Source organism: Pelodiscus sinensis, chromosome 5, assembly GCF_049634645.1.
Source record: "Pelodiscus sinensis isolate JC-2024 chromosome 5, ASM4963464v1, whole genome shotgun sequence".
NCBI classification, from domain to species: Eukaryota; Metazoa; Chordata; order Testudines; family Trionychidae; genus Pelodiscus; species Pelodiscus sinensis.
Window position 1 is genome coordinate 7,307,964 of NC_134715.1, and position 24,433 is coordinate 7,332,396.

At 43.0% G+C, this 24,433-nt stretch overlaps 1 protein-coding gene across 7 annotated transcripts in view; it reads right to left on the reverse strand.

Moving 5' to 3' along the window:
• The window catches only part of SLC4A4 (solute carrier family 4 member 4), a 242,172-nt gene that overhangs the window by 51,652 nt on the left and 166,087 nt on the right, over nt 1–24,433 (reverse strand). For all 7 annotated transcript variants that reach the window (XM_075929409.1, XM_025178447.2, XM_075929408.1 and 4 more), the window contains exons 9-14: nt 24,194–24,281; nt 22,212–22,366; nt 21,318–21,431; nt 19,881–20,055; nt 8,824–8,957; nt 4,002–4,273 (exon numbers count right to left, since the gene is read on the reverse strand). In XM_075929409.1, the coding sequence (XP_075785524.1) occupies nt 4,002–4,273; nt 8,824–8,957; nt 19,881–20,055; nt 21,318–21,431; nt 22,212–22,366; nt 24,194–24,281 (938 nt within the window). The remainder of the gene's footprint in view (nt 1–4,001; nt 4,274–8,823; nt 8,958–19,880; nt 20,056–21,317; nt 21,432–22,211; nt 22,367–24,193; nt 24,282–24,433) is intronic.

The following is a 24,433-nucleotide window of genomic DNA, read 5'->3' on the forward strand; positions in this document are numbered from 1 at the left end:
TGAGGCAGAGTCCCAGCTCATTTAAGGTGGCTCTGATTAATCTGATCTAAGGTTCAACTTGGGCCCTGGAGTGGCCCTTAATGAACCTGTTGTCAAGGTACAGAAACACCCGCACCTGGTGCCTGCGCAGGAATGTGGTGACGACTGCAATGCACTTGGTGAAGACTCCAGCTGCTGCTGACAGGCTGTGTGGAGGGACGGTAAATTAGTGGTGTGTAACAATGAACACAATCCTGAGGTCCTTCCTGTGGGTCTGAGCATTTACAATATGAAATTATGCATCCTCCAAGTTGAGGGCGGCCTATCAGTCTGCTGGATCCAGTGAGGGGATGATGGAGGCCAAAGAGACCATGTGGAACTTGAGTTTCTTCACAAACTTGTTTAGTTCTTACTGATCTGAGATGGGCCAGAGACCACCTTTGGCTTTCAGTATTTAGAAATGCCAGGAATAAAAGCCCTCACCCCTGTGCTCCTGAAGAACCTCCTCTCCGCTCTTCCTAGAGATAAGAGCAACTGCACCTTCCGGATAATGAGCTGCTCATGGGAAGGGTCACTGAAGAAGGAAGGGGAGGGAGGATGGAAGGGCAAGAAATCAAAAATTGGAAACCACCCTGCTAATAAGCTTCAGTTCAGACACAACCCAAAAGCCCAGCTACAGAGATTAAGAGCAGCCCACTTAGTCTCAGCCAAAGGGCCAGGGTAATCTACAAAGGTGCCAGTGAATGCCAGTTGCTGTTTTCCAGGAACAAGACATGCACATTACTCTCCTGGCTTGCGCTGAGCCCGGTGTAAAACCTGGGGCAGATTATTTTCTTCTTCCCTCTGGATGAGGTTTCTTCTGTCCATTACTCACGACAGCGTGGGCTGGGAAATGTCAACACTTTCCCATGCACCCTGTTTGCCTTTGTTCCACTCACAACGCTTCAGCCAAAGACCTGTGATGCAGCATTCCTTCGGGTATGGCAGATTTACCAGCAGGTGTACGCAGGAGTGAGCAACACTGCTCAACTAGCTGGGAGATCCCAGAAGATTGAGGTATTTCTCATCAGGCCCGTTGAGCACTCTAACTGGGCGACCACCGGTGCTATCTTGTCACTCTTTTCAATGACATGGGGCTATTAGGAGCCGGGAAGCAATGTTCCTTCTTTTTTCTTTTTTTTTTCCATCCACAGGTGGAATATATTTTGTTCTGTGCACCAAAGCATGTGCAGATGTGCACCACCTATACAAACACAGGCTGCCGGCTGTTGGAAGCAGTGGGAAACTCCACCAATCGGCTGAGTGGCATTTGACTCCCTCCCAGGTGGCCGCCCAAGCACTCCGCTTACAGGAAAACACTGGCGGGCAGCTAGGAACATTGGGAGCAGTGTTTTGGTAACATCTAGTTTTGTAACTCTCTTTCCACTGATCCCGCAGGTGAGTTGAAGTCACTGGCCCCACCGGTGGAGGAACATAGTTGAGAGCTAGCAGATCAAGGCACAATCTAAATAAGACCAGAAGCAACATTGGCAGGTTAGGAGAATCAACTAGAAGCTATGACAGGGATTCCTTCCTCCTCCTTGATGAAAGGGCAGTGCCTGATGCTTGCAGCAGAATTCATAATTTGCAGGTCTGATCGAACAGTTGCATGTTGACAACCGTGTTGCAGTGGAGGTCAGGACTGTCTGTTTTTCATTTATGCCTGGGCACAAAGGCTTGTGTTTCAGAAACAGATCCGTGGTAATGTCACCCAGGCATTTACACGGATTGGCATGCAAGTCTGCAGGAACGAGAGAGAATATCCTTCACAACTGTCCCTTAAATAAGGGACGTGCTAACATTAGGTATGGTGGGGAGGAGGCTTGATCATGAGGTTTTCTAATTCTTTTTCTATTAACGACGCTTCCTTGTTCAAAATGTCACAATCTCCCTATGTGCAGTTGCTATGACATCATTACATACCATGCTGGTGCTGAAAAACAAGTCACCTGCCAGTTTAAATATTATTTACTCAAGGACTACATTCTTTTGCTAGGAAGGCATGTTGGGATGAAAGACCTGGTTTTTATTGTTATAAGAGTACGCTGGCTATAAAGACAACTGGATTCCTTTAAAATAATGTGTCTGTTTTCTCCCAAAGAGCATTAAGGTTATAGGATGAGACTTTCAGAAGTGTCTAAGGGAGTTAGATGCCCAACTTTCAACTAGCTATGGACTAGTTCCTTCCGGTTTATAGGTTCTTGTGAAGACACAGGATTGCACCAGGCAGACAGAACCAGGGCTCTGTTCCCCCTACACAGCAGGTGACACAAGGGGTGGGGAATATGCAACATCTCTCAAAGAAATGTAGCAGCTTGTGGGTTCCCCTGGGCATTATGTTTTGGGAGGCAGAGGGCCTTCAGGGCTCCCCCTCGAGCAGGGCTGAGCCCTAAAGATACAGCGGGACCCTAGAGGAAACAGACATACCTGGGCAACACACTGAGAAATCACGGACAAGTATTTGACAGTTTTTATAGACACTGTTTAGTGCACCCAAATTCCATACCTAATTATCTGGATGAAGTCAGTGCTCATAACAATGTGGCACATGGAAGGTTGGGCTCAAGCCAGATGACGGCGTAAATCCACATTGTGAGGTTAACCAGGCCCATAACATCAACTCCTGTACACCAGCCCTTTCCCAAGATGCGAGACTGCCGAGCTGTACAGCACGCTTAGGGTGTGTACCGAAATCTAGGACAGGGATGGGACCCACACCCGCAGCCTCTCATGAATTAAACAATGCCTGAATTCCACCAGAGTCTGGTGTGGAATCTCTCCAGGGGTTGATGTGAGAAACAACATACTACAGTGGGCCCCAAAGACCAATCATTTATTCATTTTGCCTTGTCCTCTACAATCTCACATTCAGATTCCAGTTGCACTGCTTCCTTTCCCCACCCTGCCTGGATCGGTTTACCTCAAAATCTAAGTCACTGAAATGGACAACTTAAAATGCTGACTGTCTAGAGCAGGGTTTTCAAAAGCACTCCGGTTGGCCTCCCTTAGCTCTTCTCTCACTGAGGAATAAAAAAGAAAGCTTCTGCTCATTTTAATGGGAGCAGAAATGGACCAATGCGGAGCACTTTGGAGAACCCCAAACTCAACAGAGCCACGTTTAATGGATAACGTAAATCCATAACTTCAGTGACTCCAGTTACAGTCAACCCGTGGCAGATACGCGGTCAGTACTGACCTGATTATTTTCCTGTCTAGCAGGTACTAGGCTGTAACACTCAGTTTACTTTGTCTGCGTGCCAAACTTCTTACTTAGTCGGCATTGTTTAAAATGTCTCAGGAATAACCAGCTCACCCATAATGGAGAGAGCTGGCACACAGCAGTAAGCATCCTGTTTGTATTTGTGATTTTGTAGCTGGTTGCTTCCACCTGTATTTCCAAGCTTTGATCTGTGTCTATTAAAACTTCATTTGCTCTATGCACATTCGACAGTAACTGTCTGGTCCCCGACAACTACTACATAAAAATATTGTGTTTTACTTACACACACACACACACACACACACACACACACACACACACACACACACACACACACACACACACTCCCCCTCCCCCCCACTTCTAAGGAAAGGTTTGGTACATATACAGATTGCACGTCTCCAGCCTGTTGACGTAAGGATCGTTCTTAAAAAAAGCGTCATTCAAAACCAAGGATGACAGATATGTGAGGGAATGAGAACACAGGAAATCACCTCTCCACCTTAGTAGTGATGTACGCAAAGGCCCCCAGATGCAAGACCTGGAGAGACATTTACATTAGCACTTAGGGTATAATTCACAAGATACATGTGCCATTTAAAGCCTTAATAGAGTGCTTTACTGGAACTTACATGGTGCTCAGGGTTGGCATCGTCTGCACTGGGTGAATTGAACCTATGGATGTCAGTGTCATAGCATCACAGAACGAGAGAGTGCAAGTGAACACATATATTTGAAATGAGCTAACAAGGTATGCTCTTACCTGGCTCTGGTGGCTTGCAGACACAGGAGTAAAATGTGATATAGTCCACTTTGAAGTTGGAATTGATTGGATAATAGTCTGCTAATTTGATCATCTTCTTGAAAGCATCATAGATGAAAATGAAGCTGATGAGGGAGGAAAATCCCTCCTCTGTGAAGCGGGTAAAGTATTTGACCAGGAAGCTGGCGTCAGTCGCAACCAGAACAAGACACTGGAAGGCTGACCACAGGCCAATCCAGAGACGGAACTCCAAGTAATCGAAGTCGTGGTCTCTGCAAAACAAGCATTTTTAAACAGGTGACAACAAGGAAGAAAATTACCAAATTCCATAAAGGGTTAGCAAGCCAGTAGTAATGATGGGGTTCAGTTTAACAGCTGAGTTAGCCACTGAACAACTAGAGCTGATGAGTTTTGCTTCAGTCTCCATTGCTGCACATTACAGGAGAACTTAAGTGCTTTTTAGAATAAACAACATGGTTTAACACAATAGAAAATGAAGGGCACCCCATGCAGCAGCAAAGGGAAAGCAAGACCTATCCTCCTTTAAAAATCAATCATCATATTATCAAAAGAAGAAATACACAAGCCTGAACTCAGGGCTTGCAGGTTGTGGGGAGTGAAGAGTTATGTATGGTGTTTGTTATGACTGGCATCTACACCTCAGTTTACTTGTTTAATATTACCTTGCCTCACAGCACGGAATTACCAAAAGAGGCTGTTAGGAAGAAGCAAACAGAAAACAGCAACAACAAAGATAAATCCCTACCAAAATCTTCAAGGAAATAATAGGGGAGCTATTAATTGGGAAACATCCGCCTACTGGGCTCCAGCCAGGCTACTGGTTAATTTTTGCCAGGTCAGAGCCTAGGAGCAAAGAGGCACTAAACTATTAAAAAAAAAAAACAACAAAAGTCCCACAGAGTGCAGAATTCCCCAGCATCATCCAAAGAGAACATGGCATATGAGGCCCTGGCACATACCAGGGCTCCTTGTGTCCCTCCAATATCACCCCCCCCCCCCACGAGCTTCCTGCGTGTCAGCCCCCATTCCTCTTTATTTCAGGGATACCCTGCACCCGCACTATTAGACCATAAGCTTCAGTGTCCCCTGCATATTCCCCTCCCAGCACGTCAGTCTCTCCCTCCATACCAGGGCACCATCAAGTTAAGCACAGGGCTTCACAGGCTCAGCCAGCACTAAGCATGGTGCACTTTATATTTACTAACAATTTTACCATGATTAATTCATTACTTCTCCAAGCACCCCCGGTGAAGTAAACTCTACCCTCATCGCCATTTTATAGACGGGGGGGGGGGGGGGACAAGACAGAGAGAGGTAAGGGCCTGGATAATTCAGAGTCACCCCAGCTTCTCACAGTCTTGCGCTTGAGCTATTGGTGCTCAGCAATCCTGAAAAATCGGGCTCTGTGTCACAGCACAAAATAGGGCTCTGCGTCTGAAACCAAGGTTTCCTGCTGATCTGCTCAGACTCTCCACAGGCACAAAGGGGCAACTGAAGGGCTAGCAAAGAGCAGCACGCTGTGGAGAGAGCGTGTTGTTAGCTTGCTGTAGTGGTATTGTTCATGCTGTTAGCGTGTTGAGAATGTGTTGTTAGCATGCTGTAATGGTGTTGCTCAGGACTATGTACAGAGAAGGGGGATGGTCCTGTGGTCTGAGCACTAGGCTGGGACTCTGGAAACTTGGGTTCAAATTGCTGCTTTGCTTCCTGGGCGACTTTGGGCAAGTCACAACAGTGCGTCTGCACAGCAGCTGGGAGGTGTAATTCCCAGCCAGCTTTGCTTGAGCTAGCACCTAAACATAGCACCATGGCCACCCTCGTTATGGCCTGTTGCCCAAGTACCAGTCTGTTCAGCCCTCTGGCTTACTCCAGCACCTTGTGCTACTGCAGCCACATTGCCTGTTTTAAGGAGCTAGTACATGTATGTCTATCCCAGCTAGGAATTACACCTCCCAGCTGCTGTGCCAGCTGCCCCCTGTACTGAGACAATACACTGAAGAGTATGAGGTGCTCAGACTCTAAGGTACTTACTATATGGCCCCCTTCCCAAAGATGGGCACGTTTCTGATGTTTTGCCTCCTTTAATCTGATTTACTTCATGCCACCACCAATTGACTTATTCACGTCAGTTTTCTGATGTTTACTTTACTAATCACAATGGGCTTATGGGGGAGGTGGGGAGAAATTTATTTCATAAAATATCATCTAATCCAGAGATGTGCCCCCCCCCGAGAACCACCATGCAAAACATGTTCTGTAGATTAAGACCTTGATCACATTTGCCTCTATAAATCTTTTGGGAGGGCTGCTGATATTTATGCCTCTTTGGAGCAGACCCCTGGTTTCCACAAAGGATTTGTTTTTCTGACCTTTAAAAACATTCAGTCAGTCAGTCCATGGAGTACTTGCTATTTCTGTTACTATGATACAGGCCATTCTCAAAGACGTGAAAGGAATGACAAACCCCCAGTGTATGGCTGTAATGGTCACTTGCCTGTGCCTCTCAATGCATCCCACTGCTACACACCAAAGGTGGTTGTCCCAGTAAGGTTTAACACCCTCTCCGTTTTAGAGGAAAAGAGCAATACTTTGTACCTCCTGTTATTTTCCTGTGGGTCGCAGTACCTGGATGAGGACGTGATCCATGAGGACATCAGAGCTTCTCCTGCTAGCATAGCTACCACCTCTTGGGCGGGAGGTTTTATTCTGCCCAAAGGAGAACTCTCTCCCTTTGTCATAGTGTGTCATCACTTCACATGGTACAGCTGTAGAGCTTTTAATGCAAACTAGCCCTAAGTCTGTGGAGTGTGTAAAAACCAAGGGCTTAGGAGAACAATCTTTCTACAGTAAGAAGGGTCTGGGAAGGTAATTTAACAGATTATGAACTTTAGTACATATTATACTGCTTGTATTATGGAAACAATTGGGTCTCTGCCCTCATGATTTCTGTGTGACTGCACAGGTATATACTGCTAATTTTGGGGAAGGTTATTGCAGGAAACAGTTCCAGGAGAGTTGATGCCTGAACTCACAAAAGGAAAAATGGACACTACTTGCTAAACCTCTCGCTGCATTGAAATTTATCTGGCTCATGAAGGCAGAGAATAGTGGGGGATCATACATGCTTCAAACACTAATGATTATGAAACAGTACTAAAGGTGAGACAGATACTGATATTATACCATGCTTTGAGGACCTCATTTAAATTGTATCATTATTTTCAGACAACCAGAACACAACCGGTGGTCTTAATGATTCATCCCACTTCAAATGAGCATCACACAAAACTCTGGAGATGGATCATAGATATATTTTTGCTTGGCAGCATTACTAGATCTCAAAAGCAGATACAAGCATGTGTAATATTTTCTAGATTATGTAGAAGAGAGACAGGCATGGTCGTATTAGATCATCTTAATTAAAATAACCTCCAGAATATAGCTAAATTATCAAATGAGATTACTAAACATCCACAAAGGTTAATGTCCCTTGAAACCTCAAGCTAATGAAGGAAATTATGCAATGATGCTTAAGCTACCTAGACAGCTCACTTTATGCCTCCTTTCTTATTGCAATCTTACAGTCACTTTCAGTTTAATGATCTTTTGGGTGGCTACTGTTAAACAGCTGTTCTATATTACAATCTGCTTTGGTAGTGAACCCACTATTTTCTTCACTCTGAGTGGTTTTGATTTTGTGCTTTGAATTTCAGATTAGGGATGTAAAATCCCATTTAAAATGCTAACCAGTTAAGCTATTTGTTTAACCAGTTAACTAGCCTATTGCATAACACTGCCTACGGGGGGGCTGCTGTGGCCGGCCCACGTGCTGGCTACCTGGTTAGCACAGTAAGCACGCTGGTAAGGCAATGCTAACCAGTTACTCCTTTACATCCATATTTCAAATCTTCAACAATTCCTAATATTGTGGGTTCTCTCTTTATGGAGAGATGACAGAGACGTATTTTGGTTGGTTCTGTTTAACTTAACACACTCCTAGTTTGTGAAGCACCAGAAATGTCAACAGTGCAGGAGGTAATATTAATGGTGAGTAAGCTTACTCCTGATTACCTTAGAAGGGAAATGTCACGCTACGGTTATTATTTTATTAGAATAGCAAATAAAAATTCTGTGTTGGTCCAGCACCTAACACAAAGGGCCACCAATCTGATTGTGGACATTTATTTTTTATATTGGGGTAACACCTCAACAGTTCACAGAAAAAAAAAGCCCTTTTTGAATTCACAGTTGATAAACAAAACTATTTAATATACCAGAATTCCATCGAGGAGATTTGGTGACAATACCGTTGCATGCCATGGATACTTTTATTTTTGTGTGTCAACAGCCGCTGTTTCAAATGAGCAGCACTTTAATGGGAAATTCTGCTGCCAGTGAAATCAGTAGGTTTTCTGCCACTGAACTCCTGGAGTGGGATTCTGCCTTTATCATATGGAGAAAACTGCTCATCTTCCTGTGTGCCAAAGGGATTAAAGAGGCCAACTGTACCAACCAGTCCAGTTCCATTGTAGTCAGTAACACTCTGCACAGCCATCTTGTCTAGATCATTACAGCTCAGCAAAACAGCTCTTGAAATTTGACGCTGGCGGAGATGAACAAAGGAACAACAGCCATCTAGGCACCCAAATCCCAGTGGAACTCTATGGACACCTTGGAAAATTCCACTGTTTTACGGCTCCCCCACCCCCACACGTTTCACATGCTGAATTCCTCCCCTTGAAATATCTTGTCCCCAGCTAGCATGGTATTGGCATTGGAAATACCCTTTCCCCCCTTTACTTACTTGCTGAAATTAAAGAGAAGTCTTTCAAAGACAAGGACCGGTCCTGTGCTGCTCAGAATTGTGAGGGGCTGACCCGCAAAAAGGCAAAAGATCGCTCCGGTGACTGCTGTGCCCAGAAAGCTCTCCAACACGCCCTAGGACAGACACACAGTACAGATGTTAATGTCAATGGACACTCCTCTTCCCTCTCCCTTCTGTGATCATGAATGCGAGGACATGTGTGTTTATATAGATACCTGCATACTGTATGTAGATGGACATGAGATTAGGATCTCCTTTGCGGTCTCTAGCATAAATCCATGCCTTGCATTAGCAATTAAATAAAAGCTTTTTGCAAGAGGCCTCACAATAAAAATAATTCTAAGCATGATAGAACATGGGTGGAGGACCCCCCAAAAAAAAACCCAAAAAACCTGTCTCGGTTACAGCAATGAGGTTACTCAACAAAGGTTAGCCCTCACTGTGGAGGAGCAAAATATTTTTAAAATAAATAAATGTGTTTAAGAAAAGCAGATTCCTCTCTTCATAACAGCTGTTTTAACAAGTGAGACTCAAACCAAACAACACGTATTCAGCCAGCATTGAAACGTTAAGTTCCAAGATCATCAGATGTCACCAGAAAGTAATAAATTCCACATTTTATGGTCTCTATCATTTCCTTTGTATGTATGAATTCAAACAGCTTAACTGAAGAATGATAAACAAATATGCTTTAGACCTTTCCTTGGATTTTCATGAAAGTTACTGCTGAACAATATCTAGTTTTATGAAGTAAAACACAAATACAACATTGGTGGCAGGTTTGGTTTTCTTTACAAATGCAATGACATTACTGGCACTGGAATCTATTATTTTACCAAAACGGTAGTAGATAATGGAATTTGCAAAAACCACTCAGACACGAACAGAATTAGGTCAACCCCACAAATACATACACTTGTGCATATAAGCATTTTACACCCAGTGCTAATGATGCATGTGGAAAGGGGTTTACACAACATTTGATTTGGGGTAGGAAGGTATAACTGTGACCCCATCAACACTGAAAATGTCCCACTCATCCATGGTAGGTGCATTAATGGAGTCCAGATGTAAACTTTTTTTCAACCATTCTTTCACATTTCACCCACATCAGCCTTGCTCAAGATGACAGGGCAGTAAGAGCACCAACAGCCACTTACAGCACCACTTGGCTCGAGAAGTATCACAGCAGCTTTGGGAATGTTTTCAGAAAAAGCTCAGTCTAGGCACTCTGCCTGTTGTATTCCTGCTCTCTGTATCACCAAGGCCTCTTTTTATTTATTCTTAATCACATTGTCCACGCTGGGAGCAGAGCCACGTTAGGCAGGACTGAACTGAAGCCAAGACAGGTTGCAAAAAGGTTTCCCGGGTTAATGTTATGGCAGCGCCCCGGGGCCGCAGCCAATGTTGCAGGCCTCACAGTGCCCTAGAGAGCGTACACACAAGTCCACGCAGACCAGGCAGATAGAGAGTGGAGGAAAGGAAGGATTACTACTATCCGCATTTCACAGAGGGAGAACCGAGATTGAAGCCGGGTCTTCGGAGTCCCAGTTTAGTGCCTTAAACACAAGATCACGACTCGTCTCTACATCGCACCGGACGGTTCTATACTCATAGTGGCATAGGCCTTCATTTACATCCTGCCTTCCCTTTTCATCCTACTCAACTCCTCTGTTTGATGGTTTAGAGGATAGTGAGTGCATGTTTCAAGGCTACCACTTGTGTCTTAGGCTAACTGGCTCATTCCATCACTACCATGGAGAGGGACTCACTGGCAGGAGGAACAACACTAACAGCACTAACACATCTGGGCAAAAACTTCCCAGCACTAACTTGGGATGTTAAATTTAGTTTAATTGATTAATCAACTAGTCAATAGATTTTCCATTGACTAGTCAATTAGTTGATAAACGGGAAGAACTTACCCCGCTGCGGCTCTGCCTTTTAAATGTATTAAGAGCCAGTAGGCTGTTAATACATTCGAAAAGCAGAGGTGCAGCGTCTGGGACTGGATGAAAGCCAGGAACTAGCTGATTCCTGGCTAACGCCTGGTCCCCGCTACCGCCTGCCTTCCCTACTCCCTGCGGAGACGGTGCTGGGGGGAAGCGGCTTTTAAGCCCTCTCCCCCCAGCACCGGCTCCTGCTCCCCACTTGATAGAGGCAGCAAGGGGGGGAGGAAGCGACTGGTCCAAGGGACTAGTCGACTATCTAATAAGCTTTTGCTTATCGGACAGTCGATTGGTCACTTACATCCCTAGCACTAACGAGTTACAGACGATATCTTCCATTGGGAATCAACTCAAATTGACATAGGTCTTTTTCTTATTGGTTTAGCACAGAAAGCTGTGACTGATTATAGCGCTCAAACAGCAGCTTTTAAAGGCCATTTTAAAATTTTATTTCTGTACTTCTGTTAAAAGGAAGTACAGTTTCCATTGTTGTGGATTACAATTTTAAAATGGAGATGTTTGATTTATTACAAATACACACTGGAAACTTTGAAAAAAACCACAAAAATTTAAAAACGCTTCCAGGACCTGTCAAAAAAGAGCTATTTTCACTGCATTGTGATATATTACTCTTTAAACTGAAAAAAGATAAACTTGGAAATATTCTTATGCCTGGAAAATTCTTAATAAATCTACTATATATTTTAGAGTTTGTCTGTCTGTTCAAAAACTCCTCCCAAATAGTAAGAGCTAGGACCACCAAATTTGGTATGCAGCTTTCTTTTATCATGACTTAAAGCAACATAAGGGTTTGGTTGTGCTAGGAAGACAGGATGTGCCTGCAATGGGACAGCTTCTCATAAAACCAAACAGAAAAGAGACACAATCAGCAAATCAAACACAATCCTTGAAACTAACATAACTGAGTGAATGAACCAAGCCACACCCCTCCCCCACAAAAACAGGATGAACCTGCAATAGGATTGCTTCTCAAACCTTACCAAAAAAGAGATAAAATGGAGAAATGTGGAGTCGTGCTCTGTTTTGGCACAGCTAAATCAATGCTTATGGTTTGAAAACTACAGGTTGAACCTCTCTAGTCCAGCACCCCGAGGACCTAACCAGGAGGTCAATATTGTCTAGCAGCAATGCCAATACTACCACTGCTTACTGGGCTCTTAGAAGACATTAAAGGGTAAATTGGAGCTAAATAAGAGCACAGAACACTGAGAGCCTGGACTGGTGATTGTAAACAAACTTTATGGAACTGCGGGGAACTTGGCCACACCCCCCATGATAACTGGACATCTGGCACACGAAAATCATGCCAGCCCACGCATATTGCTGGACCAAAAAGTGCCAGACCCGAGGATTCAACCTGTAGAAGAAAATACTATTGGAAGCCAAATTTATAAACAGCCCTTTTTTGTTAAAACACAGTGAAGAAGAAGAGTTTATAGATATGAAAAAAATACAGTTGATGGAATTCCCATTTTTTAAAAAAATTTAAAAAAATTAATCAGAAAATGTTAATGATCTCTTTACGAAATCCAAAATAAAAATTAACTTCATAAAAATAACACTGCATTTTTGAAAAACAAAATCATTTAAATAGAGCACGCACATTTTCCTTTTATTTTCCCAAAAACCCCAAAATCACTTAATCAAGGACCCAAACAACGCTGGGTACATCTGCTAGTAGTGTATACATGAGTTATAATGCAGGTCTGTTCTTCAGCTCTTCTATTAAACTGTAGCGATCGTGATCGCTGCCCCGTCACTCCTCCCCATAGGCATGGTTTAGCTCCTGCAATTGGACTGTTCACATTAGTGGATCCAATTGCAGGATCAGGGCCTAGTTTGTATGTCTCGTTCATAGTTCCCCTTTTCAGTGTGGTTATACTCTGAGAACTGCCTCAGTGGACTCCTCTTTTATTCCTTCAGAATGAATCCACCGATAAAATGCATTCAGTTTATAATTTTTAAAATATTGTAGAACTATCCAAAGCAGCATAAGCCAAGCGATGGTTCATCAGAAACATTCTGCAATCAGAACTTAGGCCACAATGCAACACACTTATGCACATTTTATCTCGCTGAACAGAGGTGGACTTAAGAGAGGGACTTAGGCATGTGCTTAAGTGCTTGGCTGAATCAGAACCATAGTTCACAATTTGTTATTAAGGCAGATGCCAAAATATCATCAGGATGCATGACGAAAGTCACTGGTCTTATAAAGAGCAGCTTGTAGCCTGACCCTTGTTCCATGCATCTCAGGCTGCAGGATCAAAGTCATAAAATGGAGCTGGCTGTGCAAGAATAATGAGCAAAATTAATAGGCAACTGTTGCTCGCAGGGAGCTGATCTTCAGAAGAGTTGGGAGTGTGCACAATCTCCCCTCCCTACCCCCAGTTTTGAACAGGTCCTACTGTGGAATCATAAGGTGATACTTGAAGTCATTTTTCTTTCCATAAATATTCCCATAGACTATTAAACCACGGTTTTCCTATGTAATACAAAAAAATCACCATCTCCAAAAAAAAAAAAATTTTTAATCGAGATTTGTATAAGGGATTGCATCTCTCTCTCTTCTGATTGTTATCATGCTTTAGTTGCCAAACACAGCCTTATTTGGAATATGTGAGCACCAAGAGGAGAGATGTTTAAAGATGCAACAATATGGGTGTGTCTAATCTACATGGCTCCATTGATGGAGCCATGTAGATTAGGCTGATCGGCAAAGGGAAATGAAGCTGCAATTTAAATAATCGCAGCTTCATTTAAATTTAAATGGCTGCCGCGCTGAGCCGACAAACAGCTGATCAGCTGTTTGTCGGCTCAACGTGTTAGTCTGGACGCTCCCGCGCCGACCTGAAAGCCCTTTATCGACCTCCCTGTTATGCCTCGTAGGATGAGGTTTACCGGGGAGGTCAATAAAGGGCTTTCAGGTCGGCATGGGAGCGTCCAGACTAGCGCGCTGAGCCGATAAACAGCTGATCAGCGGTTTGTCGGCTCAGCGCAGGAGCCATTTAAATTTAAATGAAGCCGCGATTATTTAAATTGCGGCTTCATTTCCCTCTGCCGAACAAACAAATCTACATGGCTCCATCGACGGAGCCATGTAGTCTAGACGTACCCTATGATTTAAAGATACAGGAAATTTAGACTGAACAAGAAAACCATCCTGGGAGTGAGACACAGACTGCAGGACAGAATTCTAAAAGGATGCCATGCACGTTCCATTGTTTCTGACATGCAGACCAAGACTGGATATGGAATATGTATTGTAGGAAACAATCCTGCCCTTCTTGGTCTTTTTCATCTTTAAATACTCATGGCAGGCATTAGTGGCTGCACTCTCCAGCTTCATTACTGCCCAATCCTGCAAGTTATTACGGCTGCGAGCAATTCCATGGAAAAGCTTGTAATGAAGACTTCTTGCAAGGCAGATGGACATGACAAGGTGACCCGGGAATTTGAACATTTGTCCATTGTCTTTCAGGAGCTTGTGAGAATGATACAATTCCTCCCAATAGAAGGAAAGGCATTTGTGCAGCTGACTCTTCTCGCATTCAACATGAATCACCACAAGAGCATCACAGCCCAGAGCATGGATTCCAAAGCATCTGGAATGTCTTTCCCTCAACATTCCTTCACATGTCTGTAATTAAGAATAGTGTGTTATCTTAGAAACAAAAATCCTTGATGCAAGGTGCCAAAGACAGACAGACTGGACATATCAGCTATTCCTTTCTGGCCACTTCTCTGGGTCAGATGCTACAAGCTGCGATGATAAACACCAATTCTGAGTATCAGGTTCTGTGGTATTATTTAACTATCCACAAGAAACAAAAAAGCCATAAATTGTAACAATATGCGTGATTATCACTGTTTGACACAAAGCCTCAGCAGGAGTAAATCGGCATAGCTCCACTGGCGTCAAAGCTATCACAGTTGATGTCCTAGCTGAAAGTCAGACCAAGTCCTGATGCCTGTCATAGGAAAATATAGTTGGGAAAAAAAGAACTAAAATTTGACAAATGGGTTTCTTTCCTCCTCTTTTCAGGTTGTCCAAATAGATGGAACCTCTCTCTGCTCAAGAATCAATTCCCAAAGCAGTTTGACCAACAACATATTTGGTTTTGTTAATAGAAAGTTAGTGCTCACGCTCAAAGGTTTCTTACTGAAAATAAAATTTCCAAATCTTTACCCCCAGTGGCCCAGGGCCTCGTTGACATCTGCTCAATCATAGGTGCACTTTTTGAGAAGTAAATGTACATGTAGACACTTCAGAAACTTCACAAGTCCTAGGTGGAGAGTTCAAAACATTCATGTGTTGCCCTGGACCTTTCACCCAAACAAGTCAATTGCCATTGATTTCAGGGCTGAAGCTCTGAGCAGAGATTACTCCACTTCATGATGTGGAATCCAACAATTTGATCAGTGGATGCGCCACTCTTCAAATAACGGCCCGGTCTGCAGGTTATAGCAAGCGTGAGCAGGTGGCGGTAGACTGCTTCGGGATGTCTGCCGAGACTCTCTAGTTGATTTGCCAATTCATGATGCCCAGGCAGATTGGGGCACCTTCAGCTTATGAAGAGTAACAATTTTTTGTGTGGAATGATCTCAGCAATGCGTTTCCTGTGCTTTGTGCCAAATCCGTGAAATAAAATTAAACGGTGAAAACTCCTAAAGGCATTACCAACCCATGCTGGTGTGCATGGTACAGACCACATCCATTGCTATGTTGGTGCTTTGGCTCTGCAGTATGAAAGGCACTGGTCTGGGAAAGCCCGGAGTGCCTTAAAATCTGGGAGTTGCTGAAAGATTGACTGGGGAATGATCACATCAGATGTGGAACAGCTGAGAAGGTCAGAGTACTGCGAAAGAGGGCTACTTCCTAAGCAGTAACAGAAATTTGGAAAGCGTGATCTCAGGCCATTTTCCCATACTATGTGCTTCTACAACTCAGGAAGTCTGTGGTAAGGGTCAGGCATAAATCAAAGCAGAAATCATCTGCTCCCTTTTTGCTTCCCTGAGCCAAAACCAGCCACGGCTTTCGTTGTCCTTTTCTGCTTTGGTGAGCGTCCCAGCAGCTCCTATAGACAGAACTAATCTCCAAGTATACAGAGATTTCAGGCCATTCCTTGGGCTGTGTGGCACTGCTCAAGGGACTCTGCGAACCACAGACAGCCCAGAGAAGGAACCTAGTTTTGGAAGAGATAAGAGGTTGGGTTGCGGAGTAAACTTTGACCCCCATCACCTGCATGGAGCAATATGCTCTGCCATGCATTAGCAGAGTCCTTGCTGGGAGGGGTAGGGGGGGAGGGGGGAAGAGGACAACAGAGATGTTTTTAAAGGAGGGAGAAGAGGAACTACCCAGCTTTAGGGACATAGTCTCTAACAGAATGCTCCAAGGAAACTTGTTTTTATAGGTGTTCAGCTTGCTTCTATTTCTCTTCTCTAACTCCATGCAGATAGCAAGAAAAAATTCTGCTGGAATTAAGTAAGATTGCAGACTTTTTCCATTCAGTTTTCTGGAAAATCCAGACAGCGATGACATCACTTAGAGGTGTTAAACTTAGCTTTACGTCCAGTATCTCAGAATTGCATACAAATCCCCGGAAAAGATCTTGGTTTTCTGAGTTTTGTCAGTATTCACTCAGTGTATGTCTACACTGCAGACTTTTTCCAGAAAAACAGCTGTTTTTCCGGAAAAACAATACTTATGTCCACACTGCTATTGCATCCTTTCGACAGAAAGTCAAAAGAACGGAGGGGTTTTTCCAACAGCAGTAAATCTCATTCTATGAGGAAGAAGCCTTTTCCCGAAAAAGCTTTTTCGGAAAAAGGCATGTGTGGATGCAGAAGAGTGTTTTTTCGAAAGAAGAGGCCTCCAGGAAAAAGCACAAGTGCCCTGGTGGTCGCTCCGTCCACAGTAATCACAACTGAAATGCGAGACAGTGTCCAATCAATGTGGACGCTATCTTTCGAAAAAGCACATCGCTTTTTCATTGTGCTTTTGCTGTGTAGACACTCTCTTTCCAAAGAAGTTTTTCCAGAAGATTTCTTGCAGAAAAGCTTCTTCCGAAAGAAGCCTGCAGTCTAGACGTAGCCCCAGGGAATCTATTAAAGGAAGAAAACACTTGGAGAAGTGATTTACAATTCGGATATCGTAGGCTGTGTACTCTATGTCTACTACACTAGCAATTTACTACAAACACTGCACCAAACGATGAATGCTTGTGTGATTTCACCGGTGGCGGCATCAGTGTAGAGAGGCAACTGGGGGTTAATATCACCGCGCTGTCCAATCCTGACCGAACAGGTCTAATGATGGTTAAATGCACTTGTTCTACCACCATTGCTACCACTTGGAGAAATTCTGTGGTAAGAGAAATATTTAAAAAGCACTAGCATAAAAAAGGCCACACCACACATGGATGGCAGTCTCCTAGCTCTGGAAGATGCAAAGGTCGAGAAAGGTATTTGGGGGCGGGGGAGGAGGAAGGTAAACAAAAGAAGGAAACTACCATTCATGGGACTCAGTCTTGGTTTCTCTCTGCTTCTCCTGAAATTTTATCGTAAGACGATCCATTTCATTTCTGTTTGCCAGATTCTAGTGGGTTCCTTTTTCAAAACTAGGAGTTCATCATTTGCATGGAAAACTGCATTCTTTCTAATGGGCATTTTCTGTGTCACAGCAGGATTAGGTAGAACACAAAGCAAGCAACAGACCAGTCCACCAAAGTCTCTCTTTTCTTGCCACTCTGTCCTTCCTTGCCCTGCCCCCTCAAATCCAATCAGGGCTTCAGAGACATTTGTGAGAAACAAGCTTGTCACTTTTATCAAATGCCAGATTAAATCGGAGAAAAGCTGCATGCTCAAATAAGAAAGTTCACAGGATTCTTGAAAGAATAACATTTGCCTGTGAGATGTTAAACAAAATGTGTTTATTCATCATTCTCTGCACCTGGCAGCCTCAATATCATGAACGATAACAGGGGTTTCCTTCTTGAGAATAAAGATGGTCAACTTTTCGTCTTAGAAATTTCCCACATGTTATCACAGCTCTGTTTCAACGTCTCGCAGCCTGGGCCCCAGGCAGCAGAAAGTCTCCCAGGGAAAAGTCAGAGACTGCAAAAAACAGCCACATTTCGGCCTGGGGACAGAGTAGGCCCAAAAGTAGATAAAGTGTGGGATGGGGAAATGGCCAGTGGCCAGGATAGCCAATTCAATTCACCTCCACAGCAGTTCCTATGTATGGGTCTTCTATGGAGGTTTTGGAGATGTCGTTCTGTTGATGGAAACCTCGGAGCAGAATGGCAGGGATTTAGACCCAACACTGAGAAGTTGCTACCCACTTACCAAAATTGACTGTGAAAGCACAGTAAAACCAACCCACAGTATCATAACCTTACATCAGGAGCAGCCCTCAAGGATGGACAGGTATGAGGGCCATTACTTTGTTTACTCCAAACACTATTTTTTTTATTTGCTAAAGAAATGGTAACTGTATGAATTCTTTGGAAATCTATCTGTAATGAACATGCAAAATGGCTTAAATAGGTAAAAGAGGGGGTTTTATATGAAAGGGTCGTTGGCATTTTCCATCACTACGGATTTCTGAATTCTGTAGCATTAGTAGTTTTTGGTCTCTGGGTAAAAAGTTAAGTATTAAACCTCAAAGGTTTTTTGCCTGTGTTAAATGGCTTTGCTGATATTCTTCTCCGGTGCTTTAAACTTTCTGGTCAATTAGCATCCATTTTACAGGAAATTTCACCTTCTTCTAGAGTAAAAGAGAGCGATTCCGTTCTGATCCAGTGAGCAATTCTCATAACATAGATGATCATGGGTGTTCCTTGGTCGTTCTCATCTTCTATATCTATTTTGTGTTATATGTTTACTCTATGGGCTTGCTGTGGAGATGGGCTTTTGAGATTAATCGAATGTGTATGAGCAGGGCTCGACAAATCGCTGTTTCTACTCGCCCGTGAAGAGCAGATTTCAGCCATTCGCTCCGTTCACCCCGTTCATGCGCGGTGCGGGGCTGGCGAGTAGATCTCGCCGTGGTTTGTCGAGCCCTGTGTATGAGGAAAGGGAGTTTGATGTTCTACAGCCTGCTGCATTTTGCTTTGGTCTGTAATTTATGGCAGAGGAGTCTAGAATCTTGAGTTGGTGCCCCTGGTATTTGTTTTTAAATAAATCTAAATAAATCAATCAAGTCATTACTGTTATTGTAAATTTAATTGTCAGACCAATCAAAGCTGATCTATGGGCGTTATTTGATTGCAACAGACTCTAGATACATAAAATAAATATTTGTGGTTTTTCCATTTTAAAAAAGGCCGAAGGACAGTTGAAATTTAAGCAAACTTAGATCTTGCATAAGCTTTTTCTTCGGGCTCCTTATATTATCAAGCCACGTTTTGAAGCTCTCGCTTTCATCCTTACTCATGCAAAACTCCTACTGACTTCAATGGAAAACTGCCTGAGTATGCATTAACAGTGTCAGCATTTGGCCCATTTCTTATAGAATTAATCATTCTAAACAGCTTGCATTTTGTTTGCAGGGTTTTTCTCAAAACACATTTTAAACAATTCCTCAGTCTACGTCCTTAGCCCTTCTGTTTCTGCTGGACAACCACACAGCAATGGTTTTTCAAGATAGACAGAAGACCCAACAATGTTAAACGCCAGGCAGAACATGCCCCGTTATGCTCAGATGACATGGGAAGTGTTAATCAGTATTAATACACCTAATTCAAATTAAATAATGCACTGAGGAACACAAAAGGCGTCAGCACATTTGAAGAGCTCCTCTAATTTTAAAACAGAAATGTCCTCTCCTCTTGCTCTTGCCTAGTGTGCTCAAACACAATTTAATCTAACTGCATCTACAATTACTAAAAAAACAGAAGTAGAACAACAGGCCCAGAAGTGAGGTCAGTTTTAGTTAGAACTTCAGGATAAATCTTGTGCCAAGTAAACAACCTTTATACACGAACCATCTGCTCCTCTGTTACCGTGGAAGGAAGTAAGGAACTATAGGCCTACAAGGTTTACATGAGACAAATTATTTCTAACCTGCATGTTGTCTGTAGCGTCACCAAGGAGACCTCCAAAAGTGATAGCATTGGTCACAGTGCCCAGGTAGATAAAGAGAATTGCTGAAAGAGCTTGAATATTTAAAGCGTCATAGAAGTCACTGGCGAAGAAAGGTATTTTCCTCTTTACATCTTTGACTAAACCACCACAAAATCTGAGGAAATAAGATGAGGCAAGAGAAGAAAATCATGAAGAAAAGTCTTACTGTAACATTCACCATGCTGAACAACTAATCAGAGACATTATCAGAAATGAAGGACTATCCAAAAGGATACGGGTCATTACAGTTATTTCTACACAAGGCATAATCAATGGGTACTTAAGCCAAATAACTGCTAAATGTAAACGCTTCAAAATATTCCCCTGAAATAGATCTGGGAGTCAACTGATGGTTACAGATTTGGTATTATCCATTCTCAGGCAATTTGGACTCAGCACATTAAGACAAATTAGTATAGACAGGCACACAGGATCACGGTTCCGGTTCTGTACAAATTTCTTGCCTTTCTAAGAGGGAACATTAATGCTAACGTGCAATTTCAGGCTTTCAGATTTTTTTTAAATAACTATAAAACATTATAAGAATGTTTTAATTGAACTGATATCCAACGTATAGCCTTAACTCTATCTCAGCAAAGTTTTATAATTGGGAATGGTCTTGGTATTTCAAAGCACTTTACAAAGCACCATGTTACTAAGAAATAGACATGGTTTGGAACCAATGTCTCAAACTGAAGCATGCTATTCTTTGCTTTCTATCCAGTTTGGCACTAGTACAGAGTTGCTCAATGAGGCCCTAATTTTATGTTCTGTTACATTAGGCGAATACCAGCATAACTCCAGTGAAACCAATGGAGTTCACTGGCATGAAACCAAAGTAACAGAGCAGGGATCAGGCCTCATGCAACGTTATAGTCTATATTTCTGTCCTATTAAACTCTCGCTCCTTTTGGGCTCTTCTCCATTGTAACAGGGATGTCAGGAAAAAGGATCTCTCTTTTATTGACAATTCATGGGTTTGTACATTTATTTATTTTATAAAACTTGTTACACCCTGCAAAGAGCTAAAACATTTCCCCAAATGGGAGTGGGAAAATGTCTGTATTTAGGATGCACTTCATAACGATTGGCTTAATTTCACACATCCATAGGCCAAGCATTTCACATGCGCCTAGTGATCTGGGGGTTCTCATTGTTTGAGCCTCCAGTATATTCGCATAAAAGGATCTGAGATACAGAGGATTGGTGCTTGGGATTCTTTAAAAGGTCTCAGGTTGGGCACTCCAAAATCACAGGCCACTTCTGAAAATGGTGGCTACTTGTATAGCAGGTGAGGGCAATATTACAAGATGCAACGTTAAAGGGACTCAAAGGGCAAAGCATCAAGCTGAATAGATCCGAAAATCCCTCACTTACCTGCCAGTTCTTTGTAGTTCTTCACAGTCACCATGGCCCCCACCTCCGTGGCCTGCATCATGAGGCGTGTCTCCGTTCATCTGCACATTCTCCCCACCCGAATACATGTTTTTCCTATGCAGAAAGACAAGCCAAACTGAGGATTCATTGCGTTACACAAGATAGGACAAAAATCCATACCCAGCTCCATCACACAAGCCTTATATGTGCTTTCTGAAGTGGCAGTGCATTGAGTAAAAGACACAGACTGTGCCTGCTACACAAGCAGCTAGACTGGCATGTTGCCGATAGGGGATTATCTCATTAAACACATGAAGTCATAAAAAAAATTCAATATTGAGTTAACTACAGTTACCAATGGCTTGCTGCATTCAAACACACCGTTCTCCCACCAAAGCGCTGCTACAAACACTGTGCTGCCTGCTAACAGGGATGTTAGTTAAGAACTGAAATTGCAGCATAACTCAACCTACTTGGACACTGCTTCCAGGCACGTGCTCTTCTACTGTCTCGTGTGGATATCTCCATGCGAACTGGAAAAATGAATCCTCTGCTTCCTTCCCATTCCTCCTCTGCCTTCTCCGCCCCCCGGCACTGTTTGCACACTGCACTTTCAACCCGCATTCACTTGCTTTTGTTCCTCAAGCTAGGAGACTAACTGCTGCTGACCCAACCAACGTGCCTATCCAGGTCTTCCTCAAGATACTCAGCTCTTGGTGCCCTCCACTTTTCCATCACGGAGCACGGGAGTGAACCCCGCTACTTAAGCATTGCTTGCTTTAACATAATACGTGTTCAGGTTCGACTTGTCACACTCCCTTCATCTTCTCCAGTTAACAGGCAGACCCGGGTGTCTGACTGTCACGGACGAGTCCCACTGCTTCCCACTGTTACCTTTTATCAGAAGATGGGAGAGATTTGGGGGGCTCTATCCTGATGGTTGGGTCCCACTCCCCAGGTGGAAGCACAATGACTTCATCCAGGAACTCATCAATTCCAGCGATCAGGTCCTGCCTGTCTTTGGCTTTATAGGCAATGTCATGGAACACCTGCGGGAGAAGCAACAGTCTCCATGCAGCCAGAGTTTTACGTTTCCTACCGCCAGGACTTACAACACAAATACAGATCTTTCAGAAAAGACTCTTATAGACTGCATGGGCCAATCCCTTAGGAACCTCAGCGCAAAGCTAGCAAAAAATTTTGAACAAAGATTTTAAAACAAAAACAGCTTTTTTAACAAAAATGATTGCTGAAAAACATATTTTCTTGAAATGCTTTGTTTTTCATAACATCTTTATCAAAAACGTTAGCAAAATATTTCATTTGCCACAAAGCCAGTATTCAGTAACCAAAAAGTTTCAACAGATATTTCACGAATGTTTTGTGTGGAGTCTGGTGATGTCACCAAAATGTTAAGTCACTAAAAATGTCAAGAAACAGAACAACAATAAAAAAGGGGGGGGGATTGTCTGTTGTGAACTAACCACAAACAACTTCAACATTTAAATCAGCATTTTTAATGAAATATCTCTTGGCTTCCTCTACTGAGAGATTCAGAGGGTTTAAGGCCAGGATAGAGCACCAGAGCACCTAAACAGCCCTCCTGTATATCGCAGGCCACTGACACCCACACACCATCCACACACTAAACCCAGCAACCGAAATAAGACCAGAATAATGCAGCCCACAGGAGACTAAACTACTGTGGGCCACAGACAAAGAGTAGAAGAGACTGAGGTGCACCAGTGCCAAAGGTCCCCCTGCAACCACAGGGAAATAATTTAGTGAGACACACCAAGTAGAGCCAACGGGAAGTAGAGAGGTTGTAGCCAGTGGTTAGAAAGAGAACACCCAGCCTGATTTTCAGAAACATATTTTGAACCTTTCCAAATGAAAATTTAGATGGGGGAGGAGGGTTAGCATATGGAAGTACCTGAAAGCTAGTGGACTTTAAAGAGGCATTGAAGGAGAAAGAAGGCGCCTGGGGAATTAGGAGACTGTTTTGAGCATGGAATAGAATAGAATAAAAGGCAGAGAGTTTAAAGTGGGTGAACGGTCAGAGAACAAAGGAGAACAAGAAGAAAGAGAAATGCTAAGCTATTGGTGAGATCTTGGAATGTGAATAAAGGAAGAGAGTTTGTAAGTTTACTCAAACATATTTGAAAGACTTACTGATCACAGGGAAAGATGCAAGAAACAAACACTCTAGTTCTGCACATTTAGGGTATGTCTACACTTGCATGCAAATGCAGACATTCGAAATTGCAAATGAAGCCAGGATTTAAATATCCAGTGCTTCATTTACATTTTTGCATTATGGCGCTATTTCGAAATAACAGATGCTATTAAGATGCGGTTATTTCGAGAGAAAAGCCTTCTCTTGAAATAACTGGTAAACCTCATTGTATGAGGAATAAGGGTTATTTCGAGAGAAGGGTTTTCACTTGAAATAACCTCGTCTTAACAGCATCTGTTATTTCGAAATAGCTCCATAATGTGAATATGCAAATGAAGGGCGGGCTATTTAAATCCCGGCTTCACGTGCAATTTCGAATGTCTGCATTTGCATCCTTCTCTCGAAGAGGGTGCAAGTGTAGACATACCCTTACAGAAGTGTGGAGGCAGATTAAATAGTTATGTAAAGAACAGGCATTTAAAGATGATCAAAACTTTAATCTCTAAATTCCTAAAGTCAGCACTCACATAAATTCAGCACTCACAGATCCATCAACCAATTTGCCATCTCAGCAGTCTCACACGCAGTACTCATATGTGGAATCCAAAAGTTATTATACAGCAAAAGAGGAGAAAGGGTGCCATCTACGTAAGTGACAAAACAGAAAACAACTGGACATGACATTTGTAAAAATGCCTACCTCGTCAGACATCAAAGTGGCAATGGATCGACCAATCTCATGGTAGGACTTAGCTTTGCCCTTAGGACCCAGCAAAACGAATAGGAATCTGACCAAAAACAAATGGATCATTACCATTTAAGATAGCAAACCATATCATTTACTCATCATACCATAAATTCATCTACATTAAATAAAAGGAGAGCACATGGATTTCATCCCCATGAGGATGATACTGTAGCAGTTAGAGATGCAATGCAT